General features: G+C 44.3%; 2 protein-coding genes across 3 annotated transcripts in view; both read right to left on the bottom strand.

Annotated features, from left to right (window-relative positions):
- RGS11 (regulator of G protein signaling 11) overlaps positions 1-21,406 on the bottom strand; it is a 216,460-nt gene that overhangs the window by 48,968 nt on the left and 146,086 nt on the right. For both annotated transcript variants that reach the window (XM_068243575.1, XM_068243576.1), the window contains exons 13-15: positions 13,540-13,655; positions 9,415-9,502; positions 4,125-4,263 (exon numbers count right to left, since the gene is read on the bottom strand). In XM_068243575.1, the coding sequence (XP_068099676.1) occupies positions 4,125-4,263; positions 9,415-9,502; positions 13,540-13,655 (343 nt within the window). The remainder of the gene's footprint in view (positions 1-4,124; positions 4,264-9,414; positions 9,503-13,539; positions 13,656-21,406) is intronic.
- The window catches only part of LOC137524086 (NXPE family member 4-like), a 405,433-nt gene that overhangs the window by 318,850 nt on the left and 65,177 nt on the right, over positions 1-21,406 (bottom strand). The gene's annotated exons all lie outside the window — the stretch shown is intronic.

The following is a 21,406-nucleotide window of genomic DNA, read 5'->3' as shown; positions in this document are numbered from 1 at the left end:
GTATCAGGATGATACCATTTATTGGCTAACTTAAAAGAGTAAGAGTAAGCTAACTTTTAGCTTTATAAAGCTTGCTTACACTTATTCATTTAACCTCCTGAGCGATAATCCCGAGCTAAGCTAATTTTTTTTTTGTTACACGCAGCTAGCACTTTGCTAGCTGCGTGTAACTTCCGATCGCCGCCGCTCGCCATGCAGCCCCCCCCTCCCCGACCCCTTGCGCAGCCTGGCCAATCAGTGCCAGGCAGCGCTGAGGGGTGGATCGGGACTCCCTCTGACGTCACGACGTCCATGACGTCGGTGACGTCATCCCGCCCCGTCGCTATGGCGACCGGGGAAGCCCAGCAGGAAATCCCGTTCTGAACGGGATTTTCTGCTTACTCTGATCGCCGAAGGCGAGTGGGTGGGGGGATGGGGGGATGCCGCTGCGCTGCAGCTATCATGTAGCGAGCCCTGGGCTCGCTACATGATTTAAAAAATTAAAAAAATAGTGCTGCGCCACCTCCTGGGCGGTATAATTGTATTGCCCAGAGGGTTAAGTTAGCCAATAAATAGTATCATCCTGATTCAAAACCTCTTGCTTTTACTAATAGCTAACATGGTACAATACTGCTGCAGAGGGATTTGGTTCCCAAAGAGGGACTGTCCCTCCAAAAAAGGGGCAGTTGGGAGCTATGTTTACAAGTTGGTTTCACTTTGCAGGGAGCACAGAAAGGGATAAGTCTCAGAATTCACTGTATGGGGGGCGCTGCCTAGGCAAAGCTCTCCTGCAGTCTATTCACAGCTAGTGATAAGAACTAATTAGACACTTTGATCTAGGAAAATAAACACAGAACACAGAGCAGTGAAAAAAAATCTGCAGAGAGTGAAAGCATAAGTAGAGTGGGTCAAGGTCCAGAGTTCCCTTATTGGCCAGTGAAGCCAATCCTCACACAGAGGAACAATAGGGAAGTTTGGGAGGTGAAAGGAAAGTAATGTCCATAGCAATTCAATAACCCTGATCTCTAAACATAAACTGCTGATCCATCTGACATGCATTTTCTTGGCTGATGGTGTAATGCATCAGTTGGCTGATGGTGTAATGGTTAAGGGCTCTGCCTCTGACACAGGAGACCAGGGTTCGAATCTCGGCTCTGCCTGTTCAGTAAGCCAGCACCTATTCAGTAGGAGACCTTTGGCAAGTCTCCCTAACACTGCTACTGCCAATAGAGCGCCCCCTAGTGGCTGCTGCTCTGCTCTGGTGCTTTGAGTCCACAAGGAGAAAAGCGCAATATAAATGTTATTTGTCTTGTCTTGCTTTTCAGGCTCACTTTGGATGGGCCGGGTTGATCCAGGTGAAGCCTGCGGAACTGAAGCCAATTCTATTTATTTTAACAGGCATTTAGCGAGCGATTAAAAGCGGTTTCTCCTAAAAGAGGCAATCACATGGCGGAATAATCACACCGCCAGGGCAGCCGGCGCAGACACACAATCAGGGGATTATAGAGCTGATTGCCGTGATTATAAGTATATTTACAAGTGTCGGGCGCAGGTGCGGCAATCTGACACATCAAGCCCTTCATTCTCACCGCCGCCGCAATCCAGACGCTCTTCAACAGCAGAAATCAGAATATACAACAAGCACATTACCCTCACAATAAAAAAAACACTCATTAAAGGGGAACTCAGACACTGATACGCCAGAACAAAAGATAAAACGCTCAGATCTCCTGTTCAGGCAAGACTCGGCTGTGAGTGATGGGTATGGATGTCCGGGTGACAATTGGTGAGCATGTTCTGATAGAGTTAGGCATAGGTGGGGAGGTTGGTTACGGTTAGGCATTGTGAGGTGGTCGGTTAGGGTTAGGCATCGGTGGGGAGGTTGGATACGGTTAGGCATTGTGAGCTGGTCGGTTAGGGTTAGGCATAGGTGGGGAGGTTGGATACGGTTAGGGATTGTGAGGTGGTCAGTTAGGGTTAGGCACAGGTGGGGAGGTTGGATACGGTTAGGCATTGTGAGGTGGTCGGTTAGGGTTAGGCATAGGTGGGGAGGTTGGATACGGTTAGGCATCGTGAGGTGGTCGGTTAGGGTTAGGCATAGGGGGGGAGGTTGGATACGGTTAGGCATTGTGAGGTGGTCGGTTAGGGTTAGGCATAGGTGGGGAGGTTGGATACGGTTAGGCATTGTGAGGTGGTCGGTTAGGGTTAGGCATAGGTGGGGAGGTTGGATACGGTTAGGCATTGTGAGGTGGTCGGTTAGGCATAGGTGGGGAGGTTGGTTACGGCTAGGCATCGTGAGGTGGTCGGTTAGGGTTACATATCGGTCAGGGGTTTGATTAAGGTTAGGCATCAGTGGGAGGAGGAGGGAGGGGTGATTTGGGTATAGCTGGGCATCAGTAGAGGAAGGATTGTGTGAAAGTAGAATTAGGTTAAACAATAGTAAAATATTGGTAAATTTTACCAATATTTTACTATCTGAATAACAACTGCCCATTAGTAGAATATCGGAAATGTTACCAATATTTCTGGGGCCCAAATTTCCACGACACCCATTTTGCATGTACGCAGGGTAAGATGCTTAGCCTATGCTGAACCCTTATACAACAGCCTTAAAATTTGTCATATAGTGGGGGCTGAAAAAACAACCTACCAGGTCACTAGAGGCCGGTGACATCACTGGGGATGCAGCCTATCCAGTCACTAGAGACCAGTGACATCACTGAGGATGCAGCCTATCCATTCACTAGAGACCAGTGACATCACTGAAAATGAAGCCTATCCATTCACTAGAGACCAGTGACATCACTGAGTATGCAGCCTATCCAGTCACTAGAGACCAGTGACATCACTGAGTATGCAGCCTATCCATTCACTAGAGACCAGTGACATCACTGAGTATGCAGCCTATCCAGTCACTAGAGACCAGGGACATCACTGAGGATGCAGCCTATCCAGTCACTAGAGACTAGTGACATCACTGAGAATGCAGCCTATCCATTCACTAGAGACCAGTGACACCACTGAGATTGCAGCCTATCCATTCACTAGAGACCAGTGACATCACTGAGTATGCAGCCTATCCAGTCACTAGAGACCAGTGACATCACTGAGTATGCAGCCTATCCAGTCACTAGAGACCAGTGACATCACTGAGTATGCAGCCTATCCAGTCACTAGAGACCAGTGACATCACTGAGATTGCAGCCTATCCAGTCACTAGAGACCAGTGACATCACTGAGGATGCAGTCTATCCATTCACTACAGACCAGTGACATCACTGAGAATGCAGCCTATCCATTCACTAGAAACCAGTGACATCACTGAGAATGCAGCCTCTCCATTCACAAGAGACCAGTGACATCACTGAGAATGCAGCCTATCCATTCACTAGACACCAGTGACATCACTGAGAATGCAGCCTTTCCATTCACTACAGACCAGTGACATCACTGAGAATGCAGCCTATCCATTCACTACAGACCAGTGACATCACTGAGAATGCAGCCTATCCATTCACTAGAGACCAGTGACATCACTGAGAATGCAGCCTATCCATTCACTACAGACCAGTGACATCACTGAGAATGCAGCCTATCCATTCACTAGAGACCAGTGACATCACTGAGAATGCAGCCTATCCATTCACTAGAGACCAGTGACATCACTGAGAATGCAGCCTATCCATTCACTAGAGACCAGTGACATCACTGAGAATGCAGCCTACCCATTCACTAGAGACCAGTGACATCACTGAGAATGCAGCCTATCCATTCACTAGAGACCAGTGACATCACTGAGAGTGCAGCCTATCCATTCACTAGAGACCAGTGACATCAGTGAGAATGCAGCCTATCCAGTCACTAGAGACCAGTGACATCACTGAGAATGCAGCCTATCCATTCACTAGAGGCCAGTGACATTACTGAGAATGCAGCCTATCCAGTCACTAGAGACCAGTGACATCACTGACAATGCAGCCTATCCAGTCACTAGAGACCATGGCAGTGACATCACAGAGAACACCAGCAGAATAGGCTGCAGTTTCACATTGGCTGTAGTTAGGGTGCCTGGTCACAATAGAGGGATGGTGAATAATGCTGTCTTTATGTGAAAGTAACAGCATTGTTGCTTTGTGAGGACCCACCTTTTTCATCAACATGTAGATATGCATTTGGGCATCATCAAACACATACCGATGTGGGCTCTTTATACCTTCCAGTGTCCTCTCCATTGTCTTGCTGTCAATGTTTACCCAGCGGAGCGCTCCAGGAGCCAAGAACTGCCTGCAAGAGGAAGAAGCATGGCGAGGGGTCAGACAGCGCAAATAAAGGGGAACTCTACTCAATACAGCTTCATGATCAAAGATGCTTATTTTTAACTATATTACTTTAGAAAGTGTCTAGTGAGTGTGTGCCCATTGTAAAATCTTTCCTTTGCACGATTTACACGCTTCAATCTATCACATATGGCGACACTTTCACTGCTGGAAGCTTGCATCACTGTGGGATGTTTTGTTGTTGTTGTTGTGTGTTCCAAAGTGAACAGAAACAACACCTATTGTTCCAGAATGCTCTGGGAGGAGAATTCTGCATAATAAACAGGCTAGGCTAAGGGTCACCGGGGAGGGTGGGGCTACATGCCAAAATAATGCAATTTATAGCTGTAGGAGGTGTTTATGATGCTGAATCCCGGAAAATAACCGCAAAAGTGGGTATCCTGAATAATTGACTGCATTCTGCTATATGTCACTACAAGGCCTTTTTACTGCATTCTACTATATGTCACTACAGGGCCTCTTTACTGCATTCTACTATATGTCACTACAGGGCCTCTTTACTGCATTCTGCTATATGTCACTACAGGGCCTCTTTACTGCATTCTGCTATATGTCACTACAGGGGCTCTTTACTGCATTCTGCTATATGTCAATACAGGGCCTCTTTACTGCATTCTGCTATATGTCCCTACAGGGCCTCTTTACTGCATTCTGCTATATGTCCCTACAGGGCCTCTTTACTGCATTCTGCTATAGGTCACTACAGGGTCTCTTAACTGCATTCTGCTATATGTCACTAGAGGGCCTCTTTACTGCATTCTGCTATATGCCACTACAGGGCCTCTTTACTGCATTATGCTATATGTCACCACAGGGCCTCTTTACTGCATTCTGCTATATGCCACTACAGGGCCTCTTTACTGCATTCTATTATATGTCACTACAGGGCCTCTTTTCTGCATTCTGCTATATGTCACTACAGGGCCTCTTTACTGCATTCTGCTATATGTCACTACAGGGCGTCTTTACTGCATTCTGCTATAAGTCACTACAGGGCCTCTTTACTGCATTCTGCTATATGTCACTACAGGGCGTCTTTACTGCATTCTGCTATATGCCACTACAGGGCCTCTTTACTGCATTCTGCTATATGTCACTACAGGGCCTCTTTACTGCATTCTGCTATATGTCACTACAGGGCCTCTTTACTGCATTCTACTATATATCACTACAGGGCCTCTTTACTGCATTCTGCTATATGTCACTACAGGGCCTCTTTACTGCATTCTGCTATATGTCACTACAGGGCCTCTTTACTGCATTCTACTATATGTCACTACAGGGCCTCTTTACTGCATTCTACTATATATCACTACAGGGCCTCTTTACTGCATTCTGCTATATGTCACTACAGGGCGTCTTTACTGCATTCTGCTATATGCCACTACTACAGGGCCTCTTTACTGCATTCTACTATATGTCACTACAGGGCCTCTTTACTGCATTCTACTATATGTCACTACAGGGCCTCTTTACTGCATTCTGCTATATGTCACTACAGGGCCTCTTTACTGCATTCTGCTATATGTCACTACAGGGCGTCTTTACTGCATTCTGCTATATGCCACTAGTCTATAAATCAAAAAACTGACAATTTATTTAAAATTAACACCACTTAATTTTCTAGAATATTGATCAGAATTTTCTGCCACTCCTGATAAAAAATAAAAGTTTTGATAGTTTTATCCATAAATTTGGATTTTTCAAGTTTTTTTTTGTATACTGTTATATTTATTTCATAATATCAGGCCTGCAAAAGTAGACAGAAAGCAGAAATGTTGTATGGAACTGGCCCTGGATAAAGGTAATACAAATTAGAAATTAATAAATCAAAACTGTATGATGCCTTCACATCAAGTATAAGGCCTGGAACCCACTACAAATAGCGTTTTTAATTAGCGTTTTGTAAGCGATTTCATGAGTGTTTTCTGGAGATTTTGGTAGGGATTTTAAAAAGTGTAAGCGTTTTGCCAGCTATTGTGATAGCGATTTGCGATTTGAATTCTGATTGGTCCTTTCAATTTATTTATTTATTTTTTTACATTTTGCAGTAATGTAAAATCACACACAAATGGCTCTGCGTAGCGATTCATGAGTGATTTACCGTCACTTATATACTTTACATTGAAGCGCAAATGCTCCCAAAATGCTGCATGTCCTGCAATCTTGCTATTTATCTGTCAATGTTACATCTATTTACATTGGCAGAGCACTTAGGGAAAGCGCTAGCGATTTAAAGCGCTCCCTAAACACTCAAAAAAGCGCTGTAGTGAGTTCCAGGCCTCAACCAGTGTTCACTCACGGCCCTATTCACATAACTCTTTATCCCAGGTGAGGTTTTCCCACCTCGGCCTTCATTCACGAAACCGTGATAACTCATATCACGGCCGTTTTTGCGTGAAATTCGTGTTTGCGCATGATCGCAAACTATTGCGCGCAATCGTCAATTTTCGTGCGAAAATATTGTTTTTGCGTGAAAATTTGCGACTGCGTGTGATAATTTGCAATCATGCGCAAACGCAAAAATGTGAGCAAAAACGCCCGTGATATAAGTTATCACGGTTTCGTGAATCAAGACCCTTAATCATGACATGAGTGGACACGCTATATGAATCTTTGTTTTTTGTTTTAATGTAATTGCACCTTTGCACCTATGCACTTTGTTCCCTTGAAAAAGCTTCCGCTAGGAAGTGAAGCAAGTGAAAGTGTCCAGCGCTGCGTAATATGTTGGCGCTTTATAAATACAATAAATAATAATAATAATAATAATAATAATGTTGGGTTATTTTATTAGGGGTTTTATGTAATATATTATTGCAGTTATTAACTATGGGGTGGAGAATTATTCTCTAAAGATGCTCACTAAAGACTCCTAGTTCATGAATTAGAGTTCTATTAATATATGACAGGCAGCTCTGATAGTTTCGTTCTATTTTCTATGTAAAATTAGTAAATGTTACATTTTAATTAGTTCTATTTATGAGGTAATAATTGTGTAGAGGCAGAGATGGCCTTAGAGTACGCGTGGCCCGGGGCGAGTGTCATATGCAGGGCCTAGAGATATATGCTGTGGATACACACGTTGTGGAAGCACACACTCTGTATAGGTTAGATAGGTAGGTGCCTCCAGTATAGGTTAGATAGGTAGGTGCCCCACAGTATAGATTAGATAGGTAGGTGCCCTGCAGTATAGATTAGATAGGTGCCTGCAGTATAGATTAGACAGGTAGGTGCCCTGCATTACAGATTAGATAGGTAGGTAGATACCCTGCAGTACAGATTAGATAGGAAGGTGCCTGCAGTATAGATTAGTTAGGTAGGTACCCCGCAGTATAGATTAGATAGGTGCCTGCCATATAGATTAGATAGATAGGTGCCCTGCAGTATAGATTAGACAGGTAGGTGCCCTGCAGTACAGATTAGATAGGTAGGTAGGTTCCCTGCAGTATAATTAGGTAGGGTGGTGCCCTGCAGTATAGATTAGATAGATAGGTGCCAGCCTGCAGTATAGATTAGATAGGTGCCAGCCTGCAGTATAGATTAGATAGGTGCCAGCCTGCAGTATAGGTTAGATAGATAGGTGCCAGCCTGCAGTATAGATTAGATAGGTGCCAGCCTGCAATATAGATTAGATAGGAAGGTGCCTGCAGTATAGATTAGATAGGAAGGCGGCTGCAGTATAGATTAGATAGGTAGGTGCCTGCAGTATAGATTAGATAGGAAGGTGGCTGCAGTATAGATTAGATAGGTGCCTGCAGTATAGATTAGATAGGAAGGTGGCTGCAGTATAGATTAGATAGGTGCCCGCAGTATAGGTTAGATAGGTGCCTGCAGTATAGATTAGATAGGTAGGTGCCTGCAGTATAGATTAGATAGGTGCCTGCAGTATAGATTAGATAGGTGCCAGCCTGCAGTATAGGTTAGATAGGTGCCTGCAGTATAGGTTAGATAGGTGCCAGCCTGTAGTATAGATTATATAGGTAGGTGCCCTGCAGTATAGATTATATAGGTAGGTGCCCTGCAGTATAGATTAGATAGGTAGGTGCCTGCAGTATAATTAGATAGATGTCAGCCTGCAGTATAGGTTAGATAGGTGCCTGCAGTATAGATTAGATAGGTGCCAGCCTGTAGTATAGATTATATAGGTAGGTGCCCTGCAGTATAGATTATATAGGTAGGTGCCCTGCAGTATAGATTATATAGGTAGGTGCCCTGCAGTATAGATTATATAGGTAGATGCCCTGCAGTATAGATTATATAGGTAGATGCCCTGCAGTATAGATTAGATAGGTAGATGCCCTGCAGTATACATTAGATAGGTAGGTGCCCAGCAGTACAGGTTAGATAGCAAGGTGGCTGCAGTGCTGGGGAGAGCGGGCATAGTTGTTAAAACTCACGTGTCTTCATCCGATGCTCACAGCTACCATCTATTTCCTCTCCCAGCATCTGCGTATTGGTAACAGCTACCCCTGTGGTGACATGCGGTCACGTCATCATAGGGGGCGCTGTTACCAATACACAGATGCTGGGAGAGGAAATAGATGGTAGCTGTGAGCATCGGAGACACGTGAGTCTTAACAACTATGCCCGCTCTCCCCAGCACTGCAGAGGGTGCGGGGCCTCCTCAGACGCGGGGCCTGGGGCGATTGCCCCACTTGCCACCCCCAAAGGCCGGCTCTGTGTAGAGGGTTATAGCAGGGGTCTAAAACTCAATTTATCTGGGGGCCGCAGGAGGCAAAATCAGGATGAGGCTGGGCCGCATAAGGGATTTCACAATCGTGGCGCATCGCCGCCTCTGCCCGCCCCTCTCACTCTTCCTTCACAGAGAGGGGCGGGGAGAGGTGGCGATTGACGTCAAGAGGGGCAGAGCTGAAGCTGAAAGCTCTGCCCCTTCCAGGAAATGGAGGCGGATTGCCCCCCGGGCGATTTGGGGGCTCTGCAGCCCTCGTTTAGCGGCGGGGATGCGGCGGATTACCTAATAGCACTGAAGCGAATTATAAGGAAGCTTTTGCCGGCGAGGGCCACAAAATATTGTATCGAGGGCTGCAAATGGCCCGCGGGCCGCGAGTTTGAGACCCCTGGGTTAGAGGTTACTTACTCATATACAGACTGCACTGTGGACGCCACTTTGGACTGTTCTCCATACCGCAAATCCTCACAGGCCTCCCAGAACAGAAGGTTTTCAGCTATAAACAGACAGAAAATCCCATTAGGAGTCATATCATCTTACAAGACACCAATTCACGCCAAACCACGCCTTTTCCTACGGGAAAACTGGAGGTTCAGAATAAACCAGCAATTCTCAGTTTCAAAAGCGTCAATAACTTACCGGAGAAGAACTACCACATTAGTACATTTTACTTTCATGTAAAGGTAGTCCCCGACTTACGAATGTCCGACGTACAAACGACTTGCCGACACAAACAGCATGAAAATGGGAACAAGTCAAACAAAACAGTTTCGAATAGAACGTCTGAGTTTTTGAGAAAATCAATTTTAAAAAACTCTAAGAAAAAATAAAAAGATCATTTGCATATTCAGCACTGGTGCATTGTGGGTAAAGTGTGCATAGTGTAAACTGAGCATAGGGCTTATTCCTTTTACAGTTAATCATTTCATTGGCCTGGTGACTGCAGCAGGAGGACTGAGACTCTGTGTTGGAGGATGGCAGAGCCAAGAACTCCATAGGAGATCAATCCTTTGGGCTCTTTAGCCCTCCACATAAGTTTTATACAAGGTTCAGATTCATTATGACTAATGTGCTGAAAGTGCGCAAATTAATTGGCCTTATCTGCGTAAATAAATGACAGTAACTTAACTGTACCTCGCGCACGCTACGCACGCTACTGATAGTGTAGCATACGATTCTTTGCAACAGCTGTTCTTTCCTACTGCTGCACGATAGTGACGTATTGCCACTATGATAATTTTCGATCTCATCTTACATTGAAATCTTACAACACAGTCAGGAAATTTTGCAAATTTTAGGATTTTTGGGGAAAAGGAGTCGTCAGGATGTGGATAGAGCTAACTGTTATGAATCTCTGTACTCTATACAGTGCTGCAGAAGATGTCAGTGCTATATAAATACATACTAATAATATGGCAGGACATTAAACTATGACTATGGTGGGATTAGATTGTGAGCTCCTCTGAGGACAGTCAGTGACATGACTATGTACTCTGTACAGTGCTGCAGAAGATGTCAGTGCTATATAAATACATAATAATAATATGGCAGGACATTAAACTATGACTATGGTGGGATTAGATTGTGAGCTCCTCTGAGGACAGTCAGTGACATGACTATGTACTCTGTAATGTGCTGCAGAAGATGTCAGTGCTATATAAATACATAATAATAATATGGTAGGACATTAGACTATGACTATGGTAGGATTAGATTGTGAGCTCCTCTGAGGACAGTCAGTGGCATGACTGTGTACTCTGTAAAGTGCTGCAGGAGATGTCAGTGCTATATAAATACATAATAATAATATGGTAGGACATTAGACTATGACTATGGTAGGATTAGATTGTGAGCTCCTCTGAGGACATTCAGTGACATGACTATGTACTCTGTAATGTGCTGCAGAAGATGTCAGTGCTATATAAATACATAATAATAATATGGTAGGACATTAGACTATGACTATGGTAGGATTAGAGTGTGAGCTCCTCTGGGGACAGTCAGTGACATGACTATGTACTCTGTAATGTGCTGCAGAAGATGTCAGTGCTATATAAATACATAATAATAATATGGTAGGACATTAGACTATGACTATGGTAGGATTAGATTGTGAGCTCCTCTGGGGACAGTCAGTGACATGACTATGTACTCTGTAATGTGCTGCAGAAGATGTCAGTGCTATATAAATACATAATAATAATATGGTAGGACATTAGACTATGACTATGGTAGGATTAGATTGTGAGCTCCTCTGAGGACATTCAGTGACATGACTATGTACTCTTTACAGTGCTGCAGAAGATGTCAGTGCTATATAAATACATAATAATAATATGGTAGGACATGAGACTATGACTATGGTACGATTAGATTGTGAGCTCCTCTGAGGACAGTCAGAAAAAGGGGACATACGAAAGAGAGGTGATGCATAGAAGGAGGAGGAGGAGATAAAGATGTAGTGGCACAAGGCAGAGAGCCTGGTGGGAGGGGAGAAATGGCAGGAAGACCTCTCACCAGGACTGCAGACATCACCAGTGATGTTTGGCAGGGACGTGCTGTTAAAAATCTGAAAAGAGGAAAGGGTTATGGGGGAAGACAACAGGGTGGGAGGGGGAGCTTGGAAAAGAGATAAGATTACCAGCAATCAAGCTAATCTAAATTGCCTGGAGCTTGCTTCTCTGCTCACTACAGAAGTCAGCTGTCAGCACCTGCATCATTGGCTTCTGCAACAGCATACTGCCCTGCAATATTGATTAATTACTCTGATCAGGATAAATAATCAATAGTCCAGGGCACAATGGTATTACAGCAGCCAGTGCACATGGCTACTAATGACAGGCAACTTCTGAAGCATTAAACACCTCCTGCCACCTCTCCCTGCTAATGTCCCAGCTTAAGCACAGCAATCATTCTCTCTACTCACCCTGCTGCTCTGCACATTCACTCACTGCAGGCTGTGTGTAGAGAGCGAGGAGACACATTGCCCACAGAACAGGAAGGGGAGGAGTGCTACATCTACTGCAGGAAGTAGTACAGTCCCCTGCACTGCCTGCTGCTGTTTTCCCAAATGTTGCCCGAACTATGAGAAAAAGTCCCGGGTGGAAGGACACAGTGACTGAGCATCACAGCGGCACCACTAGCCATGGCTACACCCGGTGCCGTGAGCACCTGCAGCCTTATGGTAGGTACACCACTAGTTTGGAATAAACAGCCAAGTTTACATATTGCTAAACCTGAAGTAGTTAAGTTATGCAGATGCCTTGATGAGCACCTCACGTTCTATGACATCTACAGCTGGTTAGCCAGGTCTAGTTGCCCCCAGTATAGTAAGCCAGCTATAGGTCCCTCCCAGTATAGGGTAGCTTGTATAGTTGCCACCAGTATAGGTTAGATAAGGGGGTCCAACAGTATAGGTTAGATAGGTAGGTGCACCGAGTGTAGGTTAGATAGTTAGGTGCCCCGAGTATAGGTTAGATAGGTAGGTGCCCCGAGTATAGGTTAGATAGGTAGATGCCCCGAGCATAGGTTAGATAGGTAGGTGCCCCAAAGATAGGCACAGCAGCGGGGGGAGTGGGCATAGCTGTTACAACTCACCTTCCACGAACGATCCCCCGCAGCATCTATCTTCTTCCTGTCCAGCCGCCACTCACATTGGTAACAGCGCCCCCTGTGATTACATGCTGAGTAGTCATCACAGGGAGGTGCTGTTACCAACACGATGAATGCTAGGCTGGGACAGGAAGAAGAAAGAGGCTGCAGGGGATTGGCGACAGAAGATGAGTAGTTGTAACAGCTATGCCCACTCCCCCCGCCGCTGCCCCCCACCGTTCAATCCGGCTCCCTGGGCGACTGCACTATTTGCAAGCCCATAGACACAGGGCTGCAGATCAGGATTATGGAAACAAGAAGAGTGGACAAACAGGATTTTAGAAACAGGAAGTGTGAATGATCAGGATGATAGAAACAGGAAGTGTGGATGATCAGGATTATATAAACAGGAAGTCTGGGTAATCAGGATTATAGGAGCAGGAAGTGTGGGTAATCAGGATTATAGGAGCAGGAAGTGTGGGTAATCAGGATTATAGGAACAGGAAGTGTGGGTAATCAGGATTATAGGAACAGGAAGTGTGGACGATCAGGATTAAAGGAACAGGAAGTGTAGACGATCAGGATTAAAGGAACAGGAAGTGTGGATGATCAGGATTATAGAAACAGGAAGTGCAGACAGCACAGTGGTGTAGTGGATAGCACTCTTGTCTTGCAGTGCTGGGTCCACGATTTGAATCCCAGCCAAGGTACTATTTGCACAAGTTCTTCTCGTGTCTGCAAGGGTTTTTTCCTGGGCTCTCCGGTTTCTTCCCACACCCCAAAAATGTACAGATAAGTTAATTGGCTCCCCCTTAAATTGGCCCTAGACTATAATGTGTATGGTAGGGATTAGATTGTGAGCTTCTCTGAGGGACAACTATTAACAACAGACAGACTGCAGGAAGCACAAAACTATGACTATAAAAGAATATTGGCGCTTACCACTGAATTCCTTCTCCAAGAACTGCAGAAACTCCCTCCGGCCCCGCTGGTCATTCAGCAGCTCCATGAAACTGAACGTCCATCGGTCCACTCGCAGTTTTGTGGGCATTGGAACTCTGGTGGGAGATGTGACAATGCAAGAACATAAAACTCATAACTATTTTGCACTTACGATCAGGCACTGTTCTCCACGCATGTAGCTGAACATTATTTTAAACAAATTGTGCGTACAAAAATTTTGTAAAAAAATGTTGCTATATTTACAAAAATAAAAATAGGAAATTACCAACTGCCTCAATTCAGAGATGTCATCTCCTCCTCAGGAACCCACAGCTGCCTGCTCACTCCCCCATCCCAGTCCGTCTATATCTACACCTCCCTTCTAGAGACTAAAAGTGACCACACACCATACGATTTTTTAAATATCTGTCCAATTCAAGAATAGCAATCAATTTTTCTGATTGTAACAATTTAAAAATATGACCAATGTACCACACACCTATGTTTATTTTTTCCCCAATCATGATTAAAATAGTTGAAAGCTTGTTTGGAACTGTACATCAAGTAATTGACAATCCCTCACACTCCATACAACTCTTGATAAAGTTGGTCTGAAATTTCCAACATGTCCAATCTACTGAAAATCGAAAAAACCAGGAAATTCGATCGGATTTATCGATCGAAAACAAAGAAAAGCTCTTGATTTTTTAGGACAACTGATCAAAATGATCGAATTGGTGAAAAATTGGATCTTTTAATTGTATGGAGTGTGGCCCCCTTTAGGGTGGCCACTAAGATCCAATCTTTTTGATCCAATTTTACCAAGTCTATGTAGTATAAGTGTAAATTGAGTGAATATACTGAATGGATAATTAAGACAGTGCCTTGTATTACATAGAAATGGTGAGATTGGGTGAAAAGATTGGATCATTAGTGGCGACTAGGGATGCTCAAATCCGAATCCGGGAGAAACCCGGATAGTTGCTATCCGGATATCTCCCAGTAAACCTGTGCGGGGTGGGGGATCAAGCTTACCTGTCTGACGTCTTCTTCGTCAGTCCCTCAGCGCCTCCCACGATGCGCTCCACGCGCATCACGTGACTACAAACACTTCCTCCTTCAACCCGGAAGGAGGAAGTGTTTGTAGTCACGTGACCACCGTGTGGACCGCATCGTGCAAGGCGCCAGGGACGGACGAAGAAGACGTCACACAGGTAAGCTTTATATATATATATATATATATAAAGATCTTGCTTACATGAAACCACACTCCACTCGGCCACGTTGAAACCTATGGCTATATCCACAAATTTACACCTATTCACTGCTGCATCACACATGTATAGGCAATGTCTACTGATAAAAACAGCTTTATTTCAGTAAACACGTTATGGAGTTGGCTAGGATTGAGGCTCTGAATCCATGGTAGTACGGTGACAATATAATCACGATGTGATGCAATTATATTTGTAATGGTGCTTTCTCATTGTTGAGCTAGCAGTGCAGCAGAATAAAGCTCAGCAAACTGTGAGTTACCGGACGACATACGGGGTAACGGCTGCAGCATAGCATATGTCTATGGACGGTATGTGTCATATCGCATTGCACTGTCGATGGTGCGATCCTATTTTTCAGGATGTGCAACACAACTTACATAGTGTGAACAGACCCTAAGGCTTGGAACACACTAGGAATCACTGCAGTGCTTTAAAATTGCCGCAGTGCGATTACCCGACACTTAGAAGCGCTCTACAGTAAACTGTACGGCGCTTCTGAATAGCGGTTTGCAAGTTTTTATAATACTTACTAGGTCTCCAACTTCTGTCCGCAGCCCCGCCCCCTAAAGGAAAAGGTCATAGATGCTTCTCTATGACCAATCAGAGAAGCACCTGTGACCACATCCTTTAGGGGTTGGGGCTATGGACTGAAGCAGGAAATCGGAACACCTGGTAAGTATAATAAAGTTTTATTCAATTGTAATCGCTCAGCCCCCAAATCGCTGCAAAATCGCTTTTGCAGCACTTATATATTTAGCATTGAGCGCAAACGCTCTCAAAATGCAACGTGTCCTTCGATTGCCCCTAATCGCAATCGCACTAATAGGTTCCCCACCACTCTCTTTCAGTGGCAATTGAATTTTATGGGAATCCCCAGCGATTGTCAGCAATGCGAAAACACTGCCAAAAACGTGCTAGTGGGTCCCAGTCCTCAACACACACTAGACTACGGCCATCAGGAAATGGTTGACGAGGCAATGGGCCTGATTCACAAAGCGGTGCAAACTTTTTCGCGGACTTTTGTGCGCGAATTTGCCGTGATTTGTGCGATTGCGGACTTTTGCGCGCGCAATTTGCTGCAAATTGCGCGCGCAAAAGTCCGCGATCACGCGAATCGCGGCAAATTGCGCGTGCAAAAGTCCGCGAAAAAGTTTTCACCGCTTTGTGAATCAGGCCCAATGAGCGCCAGCACACATTTTTAACCATTTCAGCCCGCTGGGATTTTTCACCTTATGCAACAGAGCAATTTTCACCTCCCATTCATTCGACAATAACTTTATCACTACTTATCACAATGAATTGATCTACAGGGGTTGGACAAAATAATGGAAACACCTTGAAAATCAACAAAATATATTTTAATATGGCTAACATGCTCAGCTTTTATGAGGTAGTCAATGCTAATATGGATATTGGGAATGCTGTAGATGTGATATACTTGGACTTTGCAAAGGCCTTCGACACTGTTCCCCACAAAAGTCTGGTGCAAAAGTTGAGGATGCAAGGACTGGGGAAGAGTCTGTGTGCATGGATAGGGAACTGGCTAATGGACAGAAAACAAAGAGTTGTGGTCAATGGATCGTACTCAAAATGGGAGACTGTTAGCAGTGGGGTACCACAGGGAACTGTTCTGGGTCCAGTGCTCTTCAATTTATTTATGAATGACCTAGTAGATGCAGTAGTGAGCAATGTTGCTATTTTTGCAGATGATACAAAACTGTGCAGAATCATCAACTATCAGAAAGATTGTCATATTGCAACAGGATCTGGATAGGATGGCTATATGGGCACATACATGGCAGATGAAATTCACTGTTGAAAAATGTAAAGTCATGCATTTTGGTCGTACCAATGGTCTAGCACCATACAAAATAAATGAGATACAGTTGGGGACATCTAACTTGGAGAAGGACTTAGGAGTACTCATCGACAACAAGTTAAATAATCGTACTCAATGCCAAGCCGCTGCAGCTAAAGCTAACAAAATTTTGGGATGCATTAAAAGGGAAATAAAAACTCGAGATGCTAGCATAATATTGCCCCTGTTTAACTCTCTAGTAAGGCCACATCTGGAATATGGAATTCAGCTCTGGGCACCACATTACAAAAAAGATATTGCAGTTTTAGAGCAGGTGCAGAGACGAGCAACAAAATTGATACGTGGGATGGAAGGTCTCACTTACCAAGAAAGGTTAGATAAACTGGGTTTATTTAGTCTAGAGAAAAGACGCCTTAGAGGGGATCTAATTAACATGTATAAATACATCAGAGGGCAATATAATAGCTTGGCGGATGAGCTTTTTGTCACTAGGCCTTCTCAAAGGACTAGAGGACATGATCTGCGCATGGAGGAAAAACGTTTTAGCCATTTATTTAGGAAAGGGTTCTTTACAGTAAGAGTGATTAAAATGTGGAATGCATTGCCTCAGGAAGTCGTTATGGCAAACTCTATACCTGCATTTAAAGGGGGCTTAGATGCTTTCCTTGCGTTGAAAGACATCCATGGCTACAATTACTAGGTAATGCCTAATGATGTTGATCCAGGGATTTTATCTGATTGCCATCTGGAGTCGGGAAGGAATTTTTCCCTTTTGGGGCTAATTGGACCATGCCTTGTAAGGGTTTTTTCGCCTTTCTATGGATCAACAGGGATATTTCAGGGACCAGGCTGGTGTACTATGTAACTATGTAGGTCCACCTTTTGCGGCAATTACAGCCTCAATTCTCCGAGAAATTGATTCACACAAATTGTGAATTGTTTCCAAAGGAATTTTAGCCCATTTTTCAGTTAAAACACCCTCCAGTTCTTTTAGAGACGATGGCGGCAGAAATCGACTTCTTACTTGAATCTCTAAAAACGACCATAAATGCTCAATAATGTTGTGGTCTGGGGATTGTGGTGGCCAGATGAGATGCTCAACTTCATCAGAATGTTCCTTGTGCAATTCTTTAACAATTCTAGCTGTATGGATTGGGAAATTATCATCTTGAAAGATGGCATTCCCCTCCGGAAACAGTTCTTGAACCATAGGATGAACTTGGTCGCCCAAAATTCCTAAATAGTCTCGGCTGTTAATTCTTCCATGAAGGGAAATCATTGGCCCGGCGGATTTCCAAGAAATAGCACCCCAGATCATCACAGAACCCCCGCCATGTTTTACGGTTGAGAGAAGGCAGTCTGGATGAAATGCTTCTTATGGCTGTCTCCAAACGTACACTTGGTTGGAGGTCGGAAATAAGGTAAACGATGATTTGTCAGAGAAAATCACATTTTTCCACTGCTCAAGGGACCAATTCTGGTGGTTTCTACACCACTCTAAACGCTTTGAAATATTTGTCTTTGGGAGCAGAGGTTTTCTAATTGCAGTTTTTGTGGAAACTGGGTTCTGTAGGTGTTCATTCAGCTCTGCAGTGATTTTAGGAGCCGTGGTCTTACAAGCTTTTCTAATAGTCCGATGGTCTCTCTCAGACAACTTCAACTTTCGGCCACAACTGTGCTTTGCTGAGGACGTTTTTCCTTCTCTTTCAAAGGCAGTCATTACTTTTGAGACAGTACCTCTTGAAATGCCAAGCATTCGGGCAGCTTCTGTTACAGTAGCGCCTGCCATACGAGCACCAACAATTTGGCCTCTTTGAAAGTCTGAGAGATCTGCCATTTTTATAAATTATAACCAACTTTTGTTTAAATATCTGTAAAAAAAAAAACTATTATGTTAATTAAACATATCAAATAACAAAAATAATAAACAAAAAAATGTAACATATGTCAAGTTTTGATTGCTTAAAACATGTTCAAAGATTATGATGCCAAAATGTTAGGTGTTTCCATTATTTTGTCCAACCCCTGTATATCTTGTTTTTTCCGCCACCAATTAGGCTTTCTTTGGGTGGTACATTTTGCTAAGATTTATTTTTTCTAAATGCATTTTAACAGGAATAATAAGAAAGAAATGGAAAAAAAATCATTATTTCTCACTTTTCGGCCATTATCGCTTTAAAATAATCCACGCTACCGTAATTAAAACCTATGTATTTTATTTGCCCGTATGTCTCGGTTATTATACCATTTAAATTATGTCCCTATCACAATTTATGGCGCCGATATTTTATTTGGAAATAAAGGTGCATTGTTTCCGTTTTGCGTCCATCACTATTTACAAGCTTATAATTTAAAAAATGTTCGTAGTATACCCCCTTCACATGCATATTTAAAAAGTCAAGCTTGTCAATAAAATGCCTTTTATATCCCCAGCAAGCAATAAAATACCTAAAATTGATTTGAGAGTACTTTTCTGCCTACTTTTTGGTACTTTTTCAATTGTAAAGCGCTGAAAGGTTTTATTATTTCTTTAGCGCTGACATATTACACAGCGCTGTATATTGTCTAGTCACTAACTGTCCCTCAGAGGGGCTAGCAATCTAATCACTTCCATAGTCATATGCAGTGCTGCTCGGATACCCCTTATCAAAATCCGGATGACCCGGGTCGGATATCCGAGTTCAAAATTTTCTGATCCGAATCGGATATCCGACCCCAGTATCCGCCGGATTTGGATATCTGGATAGAAAACCCGGAAGTGGCCTCTAAATTGCCTTAAAAACATTTTTTTAGGATAAATGAGGCATGTAGCATCATTAGTTTGTAAAGTGGAACACTAGTTGATGACGTGGGGACTTAAAATCCCCCCCCCCCCCAAAAAAAAAAATGTCTGTCAATTAACATCAGGCCTAGGTTCCAGACAGCGCTCGTGCAGCCCACATTGTGTCCAAAGTTTAACCGCAAAACTGGGACATGGCAGTTTTCAGCCAAGACACCTCCAAAAATTACGGAGCAGTTGTGTTTTGGGTTAAATATAGGTGGTATCAGTGGCCTGTGGCACCCTGGCCTGGCAGTGGGAGCTGCACAGGCAGCAGGAGCAGGGCAATGCAGCAGCAGCAGGTGTAACGTGTGCCAGGAGCATGTCGGACGTGGTACGTGGCGAGTGACAGTCAGACAGCAGAGGAGAAGACACTAATGCACACTAAGGGCCTGATTCACAAAGAGGTGCAAACTTTTTCGCGGACTTTTGCGCGCGCAAAGTGCTGCGATTCACGCGTTCATGGACTTTTGCGTGCGCAATTTGCGTTTTGCGTTTTTTTAGGATAAATGAGGCATGTAGCATCATTAGTTTGTAAAGTGGAACACTAGTTGATGATGTGGGGACTTAAAATCCCCCCCCCCTCCCCCCCCAAAAAAAATGTCTGTCAATTAACATCAGGTTTAGGTTCCAGACAGCGCTCGTGCAGCCCACATTGTGTCCAAAGTCCAACCGCACAACTGGGACATGCCAGTTTTCAGCCAAGACACCTCCAAAAATTACAGAGCAGTTGTGTTTTGGGTTAAATATAGGTGGTATCAGTGGCCTGTGGCACCCTGGCCTGGCAGTGGGAGCTGCACAGGCAGCAGGAGCAGGGCAATGCAGCAGCAGCAGGTGTAACGTGTGCCAGGAGCATGTCGGACGTGGCATGTGGCGAGTGACAGTCAGACAGCAGAGGAGAAGACACTAATGCACACTAAGGGCCTGATTCACAAAGCGATGCAAACTTTTTCGCGGACTTTTGCGCGCGCAAAGTGCTGCGATTCGCGCGAATGCGGACTTTTGCGCAAATCGCGGCAAATTGCGCGCGCAAAAAGTCCGCGATCGCGTGAATCGCGGCACTTTGCGCGCGCAAAAGTCCGCGAAAAAGTTTGCACCGCTTTGTGAATCAGGCCCTAACTGTCACACTGGCACTGCTCACAGCACAGCAGTTCTGTAGAAAGCTAACAAATACTAGCACTGACTGCAGTACTACAGTACTAACTACACAATAACACAGTAACCCTATCCCCTAATCCCTAACCTAACCTATACCTAAGGCTAATAGCTGGCCAGCAGGCAGCAGCTGGCCTGGTCTGTGCACAGCACACACACAGACACATAACAACTGCCTACAGCACACACTCTGACTGTCACACAAATGACATCAAGCTAATTAATGATTTAACAATAGTGTAGTGATAGTGAAGGGGTTACTCACTGAACAGCTTTCGATTTATCACTGCTAGGCCAGCAGCACTGGAGCACACACTCTGACAGTCATACAATGACGTTAATCAAGCTAGTTAACGATTTAACAATAGTGTAGTGATAGTAGTGAAGGGGTTAATCACTGAACAGCTTATCACTGTGTACAGCCCTTGCTACTAGGCCCAGCAGCACTGGAGCACACACTCTGACTGTCACACTATGACATCAATCAAGCTAATTAACGATTTAACAATAGTGTAGTGATAGTAGTGAAGGGGTTAATCACTGAACAGCTTTAGGTTTATAACTGTGTACAGCCCTTGCTAGGCCACCAGCACTGGAGCATGTCTCTCAGTGAGCATACAGCAAGCTAAGACGATATGTCTCATCATGGCAGCCATCCTTATATACAGGGGGCTGGCCAGTGTTCCTTTCTGTGATTGGGTGCCAGGGTTTAGGCTGGGAGCCCTCTGATTGGCTCAATGAGGTCAGGTGGGGCTGGCCAGGGTTCCCCTCTGTGATTAGTTGCTAGGGCTTCTGCTG

Source organism: Hyperolius riggenbachi, chromosome 7 (genome assembly GCF_040937935.1).
Source record: "Hyperolius riggenbachi isolate aHypRig1 chromosome 7, aHypRig1.pri, whole genome shotgun sequence".
NCBI classification, from domain to species: Eukaryota; Metazoa; Chordata; class Amphibia; order Anura; family Hyperoliidae; genus Hyperolius; species Hyperolius riggenbachi.
This window is presented reverse-complemented; position numbering and strand designations above follow the sequence as displayed.